We start from the raw sequence: 13,168 nt of genomic DNA, 5'->3' as shown, positions 1-13,168 counted from the left end.
ACACATCAGCTAATGCTTCCAAGTCTCCTTTTTACAAATGAATGTCCATTAGCTCTTGGAACAAAGTCTCCCTTCCTCAATTTCAATTACTCTGGTTACTATAGAAATGCTTTTGGCAGAAACTGTGACCCCAGTAATCTCAAGTATGCCATCGTGGTTCATCTACAACCTTCCCAAATATCTTGCTTCCTACAAAGAAATCAGGCACATGGTCTGCACATTGACCAAATAGTGATGATCCTGGCTTAAAAAAAAATAGTAACATAATTCTCTATCTGATCTCTTCAATATTTTGCTAAAAACTTTGGAACATCTCTGAATATGATATTTTAAGCATATAGTCATGAAATTTATCAAGAAACCTTGTCAAATAAAAAGAAAACTTACCTGTCTCAAAGAATCCCATATTTCTTCCCTCAGATATCTTGACACCTTAGAATTTATTACATGACTATCATTTCCATATCTGCTTGATTGCTCCTTGTATTATCATTTCAAGCTCACAAATTTATCCAATTTTCTCTATTAATTTTTTTATCAATTTAATATGTTTTAGATATGTGCCGTGTATTTTTGATTTGTTATCTGGTTCCACTTAATTTCTTTATTTCTCCTTACAAGTTTTGTTAGACATAGGTTGAAATGGGGTCTTACCCCACAGCTGAAGCTTGCCTTGAACTCAAGACCACCTCCTGCTTCTTGAGTGCTGAGATTATAGGCATGACCTACAGTGTCCAGCTACTCTCTACTTTTAAATTTGGGAGGTTGACCTTTTCTTTCCTTAGAGATGAATAAATGTGTTGTTTAAAACAAGAAGGACATATCTGACATTGAGCAACTATTGAAGAACAGTTTTATCTAAGAGATGATGATAGTGGTGGTGGTGCAAGGTGTGATTGTGTGTGTGTGTGTGTGTGTGTGTGTGTGTGTGTGTGTGTTACTTACCTCAGTTGTCAACTTGACAGAATTTATATTCAATATGGAAACACATACCTGGGCATATCTGTGAGGTATTTTCTAGATTAGGATTTCTGAGTTGGGAAGGCATCCCTTTAATATAGGAGGCACCAGTCCATACTCTATGGTTATGGGCTACATTAAAAGAAACACTCAATGCTTCCTGACTGGATGTAATGTGACCAGTTGCTTCATGATCCTGCCACTGTGCCTTCTACATCATGATAGACTGCAGCCTCAAACTGCAAGATGAAATAAACCCTTCCTTCTTTAGGGGAATAGTCAAGTACTTTGTTTGAGCAAGAGAAAGGTAACTAGTAAAGAAAACTGGTCCTGAGAAGTGGGGTTATTGCAGTGACAAATATGTCCATTTTGTTCATAGGCTTTTGAAACTGTGGAAGTTTCAAAACAAATTTGTAGAAGAATTTGGAATTTTAATATATTTTTTTAAAACCCTGTAATACTGTAAGCAATGCTTAGAATACAAGAATATTGGAAAATAGACAGTGGAGTCCCAGATCACATGGTTTCAGATGGGAACAAGGACTCAAAAGAAATTGGGCTACAGAAAGTTCATGATATATGCTGGAAAAGAAACTAACTGTATACTACCACACATCCATATTGAGAACTTCACTGGGGCTGAATTTAAAGTAATAGACTAGTTTGTCTTGCAGAAGAAATATCAAGATAGGACAGCCTTTCAGGTTGATGCCCAAAAAGCAGCTATAATTGCTAAAGAGATCCTTGCCATTGAAGAGAAGCTTGTGCTATACCTGGACAATAGGAAATGTATCTTCAGGGTAAGATCCCCACCCAATGGAGGTTCCATCTTGTAAAAATCTAAATTCATTTGAATGAAGGTGCCTAAACAGAAAGAGTTGCCTAATCAAACACAACCACCATGTGAAATGTATCAGAATAGTGAGTCTGGAAGGAATACAAAGGCCCCTTATAACTGTGGTGTAAGGGTGGCATACTACATCCCAAGCTGGCACACACACACACACACACACACACACACACACACACACAGTGTGTTTTTGAAAAGATGAAGAATCAAAGATTGACGTCTTCTTTTTTTAATTTTTATTAACATTTTCCATGATTATAAAAGAAACCCATGGTAATAACTTCTCTCCACCCCCCCACACACACTTTCCCCTTTGACATTCCATTCTCCATCATATTACCTCCCCATCTCAATCATTGTACTTACATATGTACAATACCAACCTATTAAGTACCCTTCTCCCTTTCTTTCTCTTCCCTTTATATCTCCTTTTTAACTTACTGGCCTCTGCTACTAAGTATTTTCCTTCTCACGCAGAAGCCCAATCATCTGTAGCTAGGATCCACATATGAGGGAGAACATGTGGTGCTTGGCGTTCTGGGCCTGGGTTGCCTCACTTAATTTAATCCTTTCATATATATATATATATTCCTTTCCAGATCCATCCATTTTTCTGCAAATTCCGTAACTTCATTTTTCTTTACCACTGAGTAGAACTCCATTGTATAAATGTGCCACATCTTCATTATCCACTCATCAGTTGAGGGACATCTAGGCTGGTTCCATTTCCCAGCTATTATAAATTGAGCAGCAATAAACATGGTTGAGCACGTACTTCTAAGGAAATGAGAAGAGTCTTTAGGATATATGCCTAGGAGTGCTATAGCTGGGTCATATGGTAGATCAATCTTTAGCTGTTTTAGGAACCTCCACACTGATTTTCCACAATGGCTGGACCAGATTGCATTCCCACCAGCAGTGTAGAAGGGTTCCTCTTTTTCCACATTCCCGACAACATTTTTGATCATTTGTTTTCATGATGGTGGCCAAAGATTGAAGTCATTATGGAGTACTGTGTCATCATTCCAGAATGCTACCAAGGCCAGGCAATGTGTGACAGAGTTAGACTTTCTGCAAAGCAATCCAAAGAGGCCACTGCATGAGATTATAAGGTTAACCATAAGTTGCAATGGAGAACTCAGAATAATAGAAATGTCAAGATCATGGGGCACCCACTAAGGGAAGCTAAATATATGCAGTGAAGCTGATCCGAGAGAGAGGCTAGGTATGATTCAGACAGGAGGGAAGGGCGGCCATTTGGAGCCAAGCTGACCACCATAAGTCCCATGAGCCAGTCACTGAGCTGCAAAATTTGTAGTTTACCCTGATAGGTTTCAGTATTACTTTAATCAGATCATTACTTGCAATGCCTCCATTTTTCATGTTGGATTCGATATGTTTATTCTGTGACATTGTAGCTCACAGTGCCTCAGAAAGTACTATAATATTTACCCTAGAACATATTTGGAACTTTCACAGACTATGGTTATTTTTGAAGTTGAACTTGAATTGAATGAATTTTGCATCATGAAATACCCATGATCCCATAAAGGGTGGACATTTATGTGTTAATAGTGATATATTTGAGTAGTGAGTTTAAAAACTTGTGATGGCTTATCTCTGTGGACAACTTGACATGATTTGAAGGATTTTATTGATTAGGTTAAGGCAGGAAGCCCATCTACTCAAAGGTAGATTGCATCTTTGGTGGTATGAATTAGATGTCCCCATAAACTCATGGGTTCTGGAGGCATTTCTCCACCTGGTTGCAATTTGGAAATTGGAGCCTTGCTGGAGGAGGTGTATTGTTGGGGTGAGCTTAGGGGTTCTTGGCCAAGCTCAACCTTGCCAATATTTTACACACTCTCATGCTGCAGTGTTCCACTTGCCATGGCAGAGATGATGTCCACCCTCTGTCCATGCCAGCATTTCCCCTGCTATCATGAAACTTCCCCTCAACTCTGTAGCCCAAAATAAACCCTTGCCTCCCATCAGCTTCTTTCTAAGTATCTACCAATATTTATCCTTTCAAACAACCATCTCTGTTTCATTGGTTCTTTCGAATGTTTTTTTTTTCCTTTGGTTTCTATTTCATTAATATATACCTTATCTTTTTTAATTTTTATTTATTTATTTTTTTGTTTGTCTGTTTGTTTGTTTGTTTATATGAGAGAACAAGAGAGAAAGAGACAGAGAAAATGAGCACACTAGGGCCTCCAGCCAGTGCAAACAAACTACAGACATATGTGCCACCATATGCATTTGGCTTACGTGGGTCCTGGGGAATTGATCCGAGGTCCTTTGGCTTTGTAGGCAAACACCTTAACTGCTAAGCCATCTCTCCAGCCCATCTGTCCTAATCTTTATTATTTCTTCCCATCTACTGATTTTTGGTTTGCCTTGTTCTTCTTTCTCTAAGGCCTTAAGATAAAGCATTAAATTGTTTACTTGTGAACTCTCTAACTTCTTAATATAGGCACTTAGAACTATGAATTTCTCTATTAGGACTGCCTTCATTGTGTCCCAAAGGTTTTCTTATGTTGTATTCTCATCATCATTTGATTCTATGAATTTATTGATTTCCATTTTGATTTCTTCAATGACCCATTCATCATTCAATAGTGTATTGTTTAGTCTCCGTGAATTTGGGTATGCTCTGGAATTTTTTCTGTTGCTGATTTGTAGTTTAATCCCATTGTGGTCAGATAGAGTACCAGGGGTTATTTCAAATTTTTCTATATTTGTTAGGATTTGCTTTGTGTCCTAATATATGGTCTATTTCAGAGAATGTTCCATGTGCTGCCGAGAAAAAAATATATATTCTGCAGCATTTGGATGAAATGTTCTGTAGATATTTATTAGGTCCATTTGTTCCATGACATAATTTAATCTAGATGTCTCTTTATTAATTTTTTGCTGGGATGACCTGCCCATTGATGAGAGTGGGGTACTGAAGTCACCTACTACAATTGTATTTGATGTTATCTGTGACCTTAAGTTTAGTAGCGTATGTTTGATTAAATTGGGAGCCCCCATGTTGGTTGCATAAGTGTTTAGGATTGTAGTGTCCTCTTGTTGGATTGTTCCTTTCATCAGTATAAAGTAACTTTCTTTATCTTTCCTCACTAATATTGGTTTGAAGTCTATCTTGTCAGATATTGGGATAGCAACCCCTGCTTGTTTTGTTTCCTAGGCCCATTTGCTTAAAATACCATTTTCCATTTTTTCACCCTAAAACAGTGTCTATCTTTTACTGAGAGATGAGCTTCATGGAGGCAACAAATGGCAGGATCCTGCCTTTTAATCCAATCTGCAAGCCTGTGTCTTCTGGTTGGGGCATTGAGGCCATTGATATTAAGAGTTATTATTGAAAGGTATCTATTTATTCTCTCCATTTTTCTTGGTTTGTAGTGTTTCCTATTTACCCTTTACTCACTTGTTTTAACTGTTATTTGAGTATGGTTTACTTTTTTCTATTTCCTCATGTGTGTGTTTTGCTTTCTTTTCAGCATGAAGGATTAATTCAAGTATTTTCTGTTTCTTAGTTGTCATAAATTGCTTAGCCTGTTTGTGTTGTAGAATGTCCTTTATTTCTCCATCAATTTGGATAGATAACTTGGCAGGATAAAGTAATCTTGGTTGACAGTGATTATCTTTCAGAACTTGGGATACATCATTACAAGCCCTTATGGCTTTTTAAAAAAAATTTTGTTGTTGTTCATTTTTATTTATTTAGCTGAGAGCAACAGAGAGAGAAAGGCAGATAGAGAGAGAGAATGGGCATGACAGGGCCTCCAGCCACTGCAAACGAACTCCAGATGCGTGTGCCCGCTTGTGCATCTGGCTAACGTGGATCCTGAGGAATCGAGCCTCGAACCAGGGTCCTTAGGCTTCACAGGCAAGCACTTAACCACTAAGCCATCTCTCCAGCCCACCCCCTTATGGCTTTGAAAGTTTATCTTGAGTAGTCTGCAGTTATTCTGACGGGCTTGCCTTTGAAGGTGACTAGCGTTTTCTCTGTAACTGCTTTTAATGTTATTTTCTTTGGTTTGCATGTTTAGTAGTTTAATTATAACATGGCAAGGATAGATTCTTTCCAGGTTGTGTCTCTTTGATGTTCTAAACACTTCTTATATCTGCATTGACATTTCCCTCCCAATTTGGGGAAAACTGTCTTCTTTGATTTTGTTGAAAACACCTACTAAGCCTCTGGGTTGAAACTCTTCTTCTACTATACCCTGAATTCTTATGTTTGATCTTTTCATAGTGTCCAAGATATCTTGAAATTCCTATTTATACCATCCTATCATCTTATCTTTCTCTTTGTTGGACTGTATTAGATCTGCTACCTGATCTTCTAGTTTACATATTCTGTTCTGTCCTTCATCCATTCTACTGGTGAGACATGCCACAGAGTTTTTTGTTTGACTGACTGTAATTTTCAGAGCTAGAATTTCTGCCTAGTTTTTCTTCAGCATTACTATTTCCTTACTCATGTCTTGTAATGAACTCCTTATTTCATTAAGTTGGTTTCCTGTGTTCTCTTGGAATTCATTGAGGAGTTTGTTTTTTCTATTATTCCTTTGTTTTCTTCCTTAACTCCTTTGATAAAATCCTTTTTTTAAACCTTTTTCAGGCATTTCATCTAAGAAAAAGTCTCATTGAGGGCCACTTCCGGTGGATTTATGATTTTTGGTGGGATTATATTGTCTTGAATCTTTGTGTTTCTTGTATAATAATGTTGTGACTTGCCTACTGAGTTGATTTGATGCTTGGGTTTTCTAATAATCTGCAGTGCCTTTAGATTTGGAAATCCAACTTTATGTACATTCAGAGTAGGAGCTTAAGGTATCAAGTGTACCTATTATACTCCAATCCAACCACAGCATTAATTCTAGGTGTTGAGTTTGCTAAAATACAGCTGAATTGTATCATCTTTCTTTGTATATTTGTAACTAGCTCACATTTGCATGCTATGAAGGCATGGAACACAGGATATCATACAAGCTAGTCTGAAACCCAGGATCCTACTGTGTTCATCTCCTGACTGTTGGCATTACAGTGTGTGGCACTGTGTCTTAGCACAAATTTTCATTTTTGACACTTCTAAAGCAAGCTTTGTCATTCCTTTCTGAAATATGTTGTTAGTATTTTAATCACAGCAGAAACTGTGACTCTAAACATGGAAAAACCCTATATTTAAACAATGTGGATAGTCAGCATTCTAAAGGAACTAATTTATATCAATAAATTCTTTTGTAGATTCAAGCATGGTAACTGCTCTTATACAGATAATGTAATTTAGTGATAACTTAGTTTCATTCATAACTATACTATTTTAACTTTTATCTTCCATGTTAGACAACTGATAATCTCATATGTACTCACACCTTTATATGTGAATTAAAACCTCTCCTTCCATGGGCTGGGGAGATATCTTAGTGGTTAAAGTGATTGCCTAAAACCCATTCTTTCTGTACAGCTAAAATTGAAGGCATGAGCTAAAGAATGTTGGAAAGATGGTGTAGGACTACAGAACATGGGAACATAATAATCTCTTGTGTCAATAAAATCTACATTATGTTTCAAGGAAAGAGTGAGAAAATACAAGATGGCAGATGCATTTCATATTTGAACACAGGCTCAACTAGAAAAGTCCATCTCCATTATACTTCCAGTGGGCTGGCATCAGATCACAAGACGGTATGGCAGCCTTATTGGTGTACCAAAACAGAGCCAGGCAGCTTTACCTTCTTGAAGATTTCTTTACAGGTGGTGTTGAAAAAAATATTGGGAGAATATATCAATTATGAGTTTTTCAGTGTGACAAAGTGTGTTTCAAGTAAAATTGAATTAGTTAATACAGTATTTAATCAAAATAACAAAGGATTATGGGCTGAAGAGATGGCACAGCAGTTAAGGTACTTGCCTGCAAAGCCAAAGGACCTGTGTTTAATTCCTCATTATACACCTAAAGGCAGATGCAAAGGTGGTACATGCTTCTGGATTTCATTTTTAGTAGTTAGAGGCCCTGGTGCACCCATTCTCTCTCTACCCCCTGTCTATCTGCCTCTTTATTTCTCTCTCTCTCTCTTTCTGTCTCTCAAATAACTAAATAAGTAAAATATTTTTTTAAAGTTTCCCTTATAGCAAGAAAATGAAAATCTACCTAACAAAGAATTTCCCAAGATACCAAACATTAGATGTCTTTTTGTATAAAGAAACATGGGCTCCCATATGATGAAACAAGAAATTTCTATCTTCTTTCTTTTATTTTCTAATTAAGGAGTGAAAAGGAGAGAGAGAGGAAGAATGGGTGCACCTGGGCCTCCAGCCACTGCAAACTGCAGCAGACATCAGACTGCCCAGGTCACATTCTCTGATGACAAATCTATGAATACAAGGAAGCCAAAGACTCTACTTCCATCTTATTGTAAGAACATTTCCTGTTTTTTGATCACCCTGCAGTTAGCTCAGGTGTATTCCCCAGGGAAAAATGACTGTAGGCATAAAAAATCAAAATATGGAGAAATCTCTCTAGAATGCTTCTCTCAAACTTAAACTATGGACTAATTATCTACATGTAATAGCTCCAAGTCTCAGTGGACAAGAGACACCAACTTCAAAAGGTCAGCCAATCTCACCACATTCTGTCTCCTAGCTGGGTTCTGATTAGTCTGCCTCCTGCTTCTAAACCTCAGAATCCATGAAAAGACCCTGCATTTCTTTGCTTAGGACTCAACTTTCCCATTGCTGGCTCCTTAGTCTACTCCACTTTCTTCTTCACCAAGGTAAGAGTGTGGGTGCTTAAATAAAGCTGTCATGTTATATTGTTTTCTTTCTCCTCTGGTGAATGCCACAAAGGACACTCTCTGATGCACTGAGTGTAAGGCTACTATAGGATATAGGATGTAGAAAATAAAGGACCTAAAAAGAAAGTGTCTAGCAGAGTCCTGGATCCTGACTTCATCCTTTTGTGCATGGCCTGTGATTTTAATGTTCAAAAACTTGGGCTGGAGAGATGGCTTAGTGGTTAAGCGCTTGCCTGTGAAGCCTAAGGCCCCTGGTTCGAGGCTCGGTTCCCCAGGTCCAACGTTAGCCAAATGCACAAGGGGGCGCACGCGTCTGGAGTTCGTTTGCAGAGACTGGAGGCCCTGGTGCGCCCATTCTCTCTCTCTCCCTCAATCTGTCTTTCTCTCTGTGTCTGTCGCTCTCAAATAAATAAATAAATAATTTTAAAAAAAAAACTGATTAGGACAGATTGAAACGATATATTTCTATTGGCTATTCACAAACAAGATGTCAATTTTCAAAAATGAATGATGACAATCTATAAAATAGGTGAGTAGTCTTCTCAGGACACATTAAGACCCTTGGCATTTATTATTAAGCTATATATTCTATAAAATTTTTAAGCCAAAAAACTATAATTCTACCAACTCATATATCCTGAGAAGAAAGACACGTGGATTCGGAAAAAAAAAAAAGTAACCCAAATGTGGAGTGCTAGGTAGCATTTGGAAAAGAAAGAAGTTGGATTATATGTGTAGGAAATATCTGTAAGTAAATCTGTACATCAGTGACTGTTCTGGGGTTTTGCAGATGGAGAGGAGATCATCATAGCATGAGCGTTAGTGTGAGGTGCTCAGAGAAGGAATTAAGTTGATGGTATGGAAGCTTATTACACCAGCAATCCCAGAGTCTATATTTCCATTGATGCACTTCTTAACAGATGTAAGTAAGATCATCATAGCCTCAACATTCATGTGAGATGCTCAGAGAAGGAATTAGGTTGATGGTATGGAAGCTTATTACATGCTACACTTAATTTTAGCCAAAATGCCAAGGAGCAATGGAAACTTCTTAGATAATACAAGAAAATCCAGAAACTACCTTTTCATTCATGCATTTACTAAATAATTGCAACAGGTCAAATCCAAGGGTCAAGGTAGCATGAAAACTTCATCATAGACCAAATTCCCAAAGTTCTCAGAGGAGCAAGGGGCGCCTGACAGTAACTGAACTGGTCGAAGAACACAGTAAGATATGGGAGCAAGGAAGACAGACCAGGGGAAGTTTAACGGAGACAACAATGCATGGCCCAGGGCTCACAGAGGACAGGAGTCCCCCAAGCTGATAGGGACATGAGGGAGAAGCTAGTGTGTGCGCAGCAGCCAGCTGGAAGTCTGGTTTTGATTTGAGATTGAACCAGCAGTTGAGAGGATAAGTCTGATGGGAGAGGACATGACACAGAAGCCAGATCAGAGATAAGCCTGGGTGGCACATGCTGGTGTTCTGAGGGTCGCCGTGATCCATACAACACTAGAGTGATGAATGAGGACTGCATTTCAGAAGGCAACTCAAGTGGCTTAGCATGAAGAATGGTTAAGTTTGGGTGTCTATGTAAGCAGGATCATGCAGATGACAGGTAACATCTAACATGTCAGACATGATGCAATAAGAGGAGACATACTCAGAAATTTAGCATTTTGCACACTTCTGAAATTTATGAAAAATGTTTGTATTTTGTTATTTCCTAAAATTGGTGGCTTTACTATACTCAGGCAGTGTCAATCTTTCACAACATATAATACATAATTTAATTATTTTTGCTAAACCATAATAATATATATGTGCCATATATGTCATATATATTAAATTTATTGCAAAGCATGGTTATTTAATAGATATGAGATACAAAGTTTACTCCTTATAGCTTTTTAAAAAAATGATGAAAAATGACTGGAATGTGGCTTTTGTGTGAAAGAAGGCATTTTGAAGAGAGGAATTTATATGAGTTACTTGCTTAGACACTAGAAGTCACCAAGTGTGAGAAGGTCCCAGGGACTGAAAGAAGAAGGAAGGGATGGAAGGGGAGAAAGAGAAAGAGAGAGATTTGTAAATGCTCTGCTCTGATCTCTCCCTAGATTTTTTTTAAAAATATTTTGTTCATTTTTTATTTATTTTGAGAGTGACAGACAGAGAGAAAGACAGATAGAGGGAGAGAGAGAATGGGCGCGCCAGGGCTTCCAGCCTCTGCAAACGAACTCCAGACGCGTGCGCCCCCTTGTGCATCTGGCTAACGTGGGACCTGGGGAACCGAGCCTCGAACCGGGGGCCTTAGGCTTCACAGGCAAGCACTTAACCGCTAAGCCATCTCTCCAGCCCATGATCTCTCCCTAGATTTTAAGAAATGAGATACCCATTATATTTTGAGGAATGAAAGACCTGTTTCAGGTCCTGTTTCAATCTGGAACCCACCAGAAATTTAGCTTTAGAAGAACAAGATGCCTAGTGAGGAAAGTATGAGGAAGAGTCTGAGGTGCATGTGTATATCAGCAATACAAATCTCAACCCTAGCTTGACAATGAAATCCCAGGTGACCTTCACCCAACATCACTTAAAGGACTCCTCAGGTAGTATTTCCTTTAAATATATTCTGGAAAGAGATGTGCCAAATGCAAGGACTGAGTGATTCTTTTCATATGAAATGGAGTAGTATATTTAGTGAACAAACATGCAGACAGAGGGGAGATTCTACAAACCGGAAATGATGGTGGAGAGAAGCAGACTGCTCCACACAAAGAGATTATGAGTGAGCCTAACAGGGCTCTCTAAAAATCTGCACATGTGAATTTCAGCTCTAAACCCACATGAAAATTAACTACAAGTCACTGTGTGGAGCCATCTAGATATGGGAGAAGTAAGTACTCAAAAGAATTATGGAGAATATCTCACAAATCGAACAAGAATTTTGTGCTTGTTCCCAAGTAGATATTTAAATATACAAAGCTTGCTTAGTCTTAAAATCTGTCTCTCCCTTCCAGGCACATATAATACAGGTGGTAATGGATGGACAAAATGTAAGTTTTCCCAATACATTTGTTCTATTGGGATTCTCAGATCATCCTTGGCTAGAGATCCCTCTCTTTGGAGTGGTCCAGGCTGCCTACATCTTTGCCCTGATGGGAAACAGCTCCATCATCTTTCTCTCCATGGTGGAGCCCAGACTCCAGACACCCATGTACTTCTTCCTAGACAACCTCTCCATGCTCGACCTCTGTGTCACCTCCACCATTGTGCCCCAGTTGCTCACAAACCTCTTGGGCCCAGAGAAGACAATCTCTGCCTGGGGCTGCGTCACACAGGTCTATATTTTCAGCTGGGCAGGCAGCACAGAATGTGTAGTGCTGGCAGTGATGGCCTTTGATCGCTACGCGGCCATCTGCCAGCCCCTCCGCTACGCTGCCCTCATGCATCCCTGGGCATGCGTGTGGCTGGCAGTTGCATGCTGGTCCAGTGGCCTGGCCAACTCCTTGATTCAAGTCACACTCACCATCCTGCTTCCTCTCTGTAGGGGAAATACACTGGACCACTTCTTCTGTGAGATTCCTGCTCTGATCAAGCTGGCATGTGCTGACACCACTGCTAACGAACTGTCCTTGGCCTTAGGAGCTGTGCCTTTTGCATTGGTGGCTCCCCTGGTGGTGTTAATTTCCTATAGCTTCATTGCTAGGGCTGTGCTGAAGTTACCTTCAGCTGAGGGAAGGATCAAGGCTTTCAACACCTGCAGCTCCCACTTGCTGGTTGTCATCCTGTTCTATGGCCCATGCATCTACATTTATATCCAACCTCCAGCCAACAGCACCCAGGCCAAGTTCATGTCCTTCTTCTACTGCGTCATCACACCAGTGCTCAACCCTCTCATCTACACGCTGAGGAACAAGGATGTGAAGGCTGCATGGAGGAGGATCCTGCCATCTCTGGGTATGGGGAAATATTTCAGATCCACATGACCTTGTTCTTTATTTTTTTTAATTGTTTATTTTTATTTATTTATTTATTTGAGAGAGACAGACAGAGAGGGAAAGAGGGAGGGAGAGAGAATGAGCGAGCCAGGGCCTCCAGCCACTGCAAACAAACACCAGATGCTTGCACCCCCTTGTGCATCTGGCTAATGTGGGTTCTGGGAAATGGAGCCTTGAACCATGGTCCTTGGGCTTTACTGGCAAACACTGAACAGCTAGGCCATCTCTCCAGCCATCATTCTGTATTTTTGAACTTTTCCATGCACACATCACTTAATGTTTCCAAGTCTCCTTTTACAAATGAGTGTTCATGAGCTCTTGGAACTAAGTTTCCTTTCCTCAATTTCAATTACTCTGATTACTATAGAAACCCTTTTGGCAGATACTGTGACCCCAGTAGTCTCAAGTACTGCCATTGTGATTTTTCTACATCCTTCCCAAATATCTTGCTTCCTACAAAAGAAATCAGAAACATGGTCTATATTTTGGCAGAATGCTAATTAGCCTTATTTTAAAAATAGTTTCATATTTCTCTACCTGATCCCTTGAA

General features: G+C 39.2%; 1 protein-coding gene across 1 annotated transcript; it reads left to right on the top strand.

Moving 5' to 3' along the window:
- Positions 1–106: 106 nt before the first annotated feature.
- Positions 107–12,606, top strand: LOC101610999 (olfactory receptor 2G3-like). Its single transcript, XM_012948514.2, has 3 exons — positions 107–211; positions 1,635–1,760; positions 11,638–12,606. Exons 1-3 carry the CDS (start codon positions 107–109, stop codon positions 12,604–12,606), a joined length of 1,200 nt encoding a protein of 399 aa, XP_012803968.2.
- Positions 12,607–13,168: the final 562 nt, after the last annotated feature.

The sequence above is a fragment of the Jaculus jaculus genome, chromosome 6 (genome assembly GCF_020740685.1).
Source record: "Jaculus jaculus isolate mJacJac1 chromosome 6, mJacJac1.mat.Y.cur, whole genome shotgun sequence".
In the NCBI taxonomy this organism is placed as follows: domain Eukaryota; kingdom Metazoa; phylum Chordata; class Mammalia; order Rodentia; family Dipodidae; genus Jaculus; species Jaculus jaculus.
This window is presented reverse-complemented; position numbering and strand designations above follow the sequence as displayed.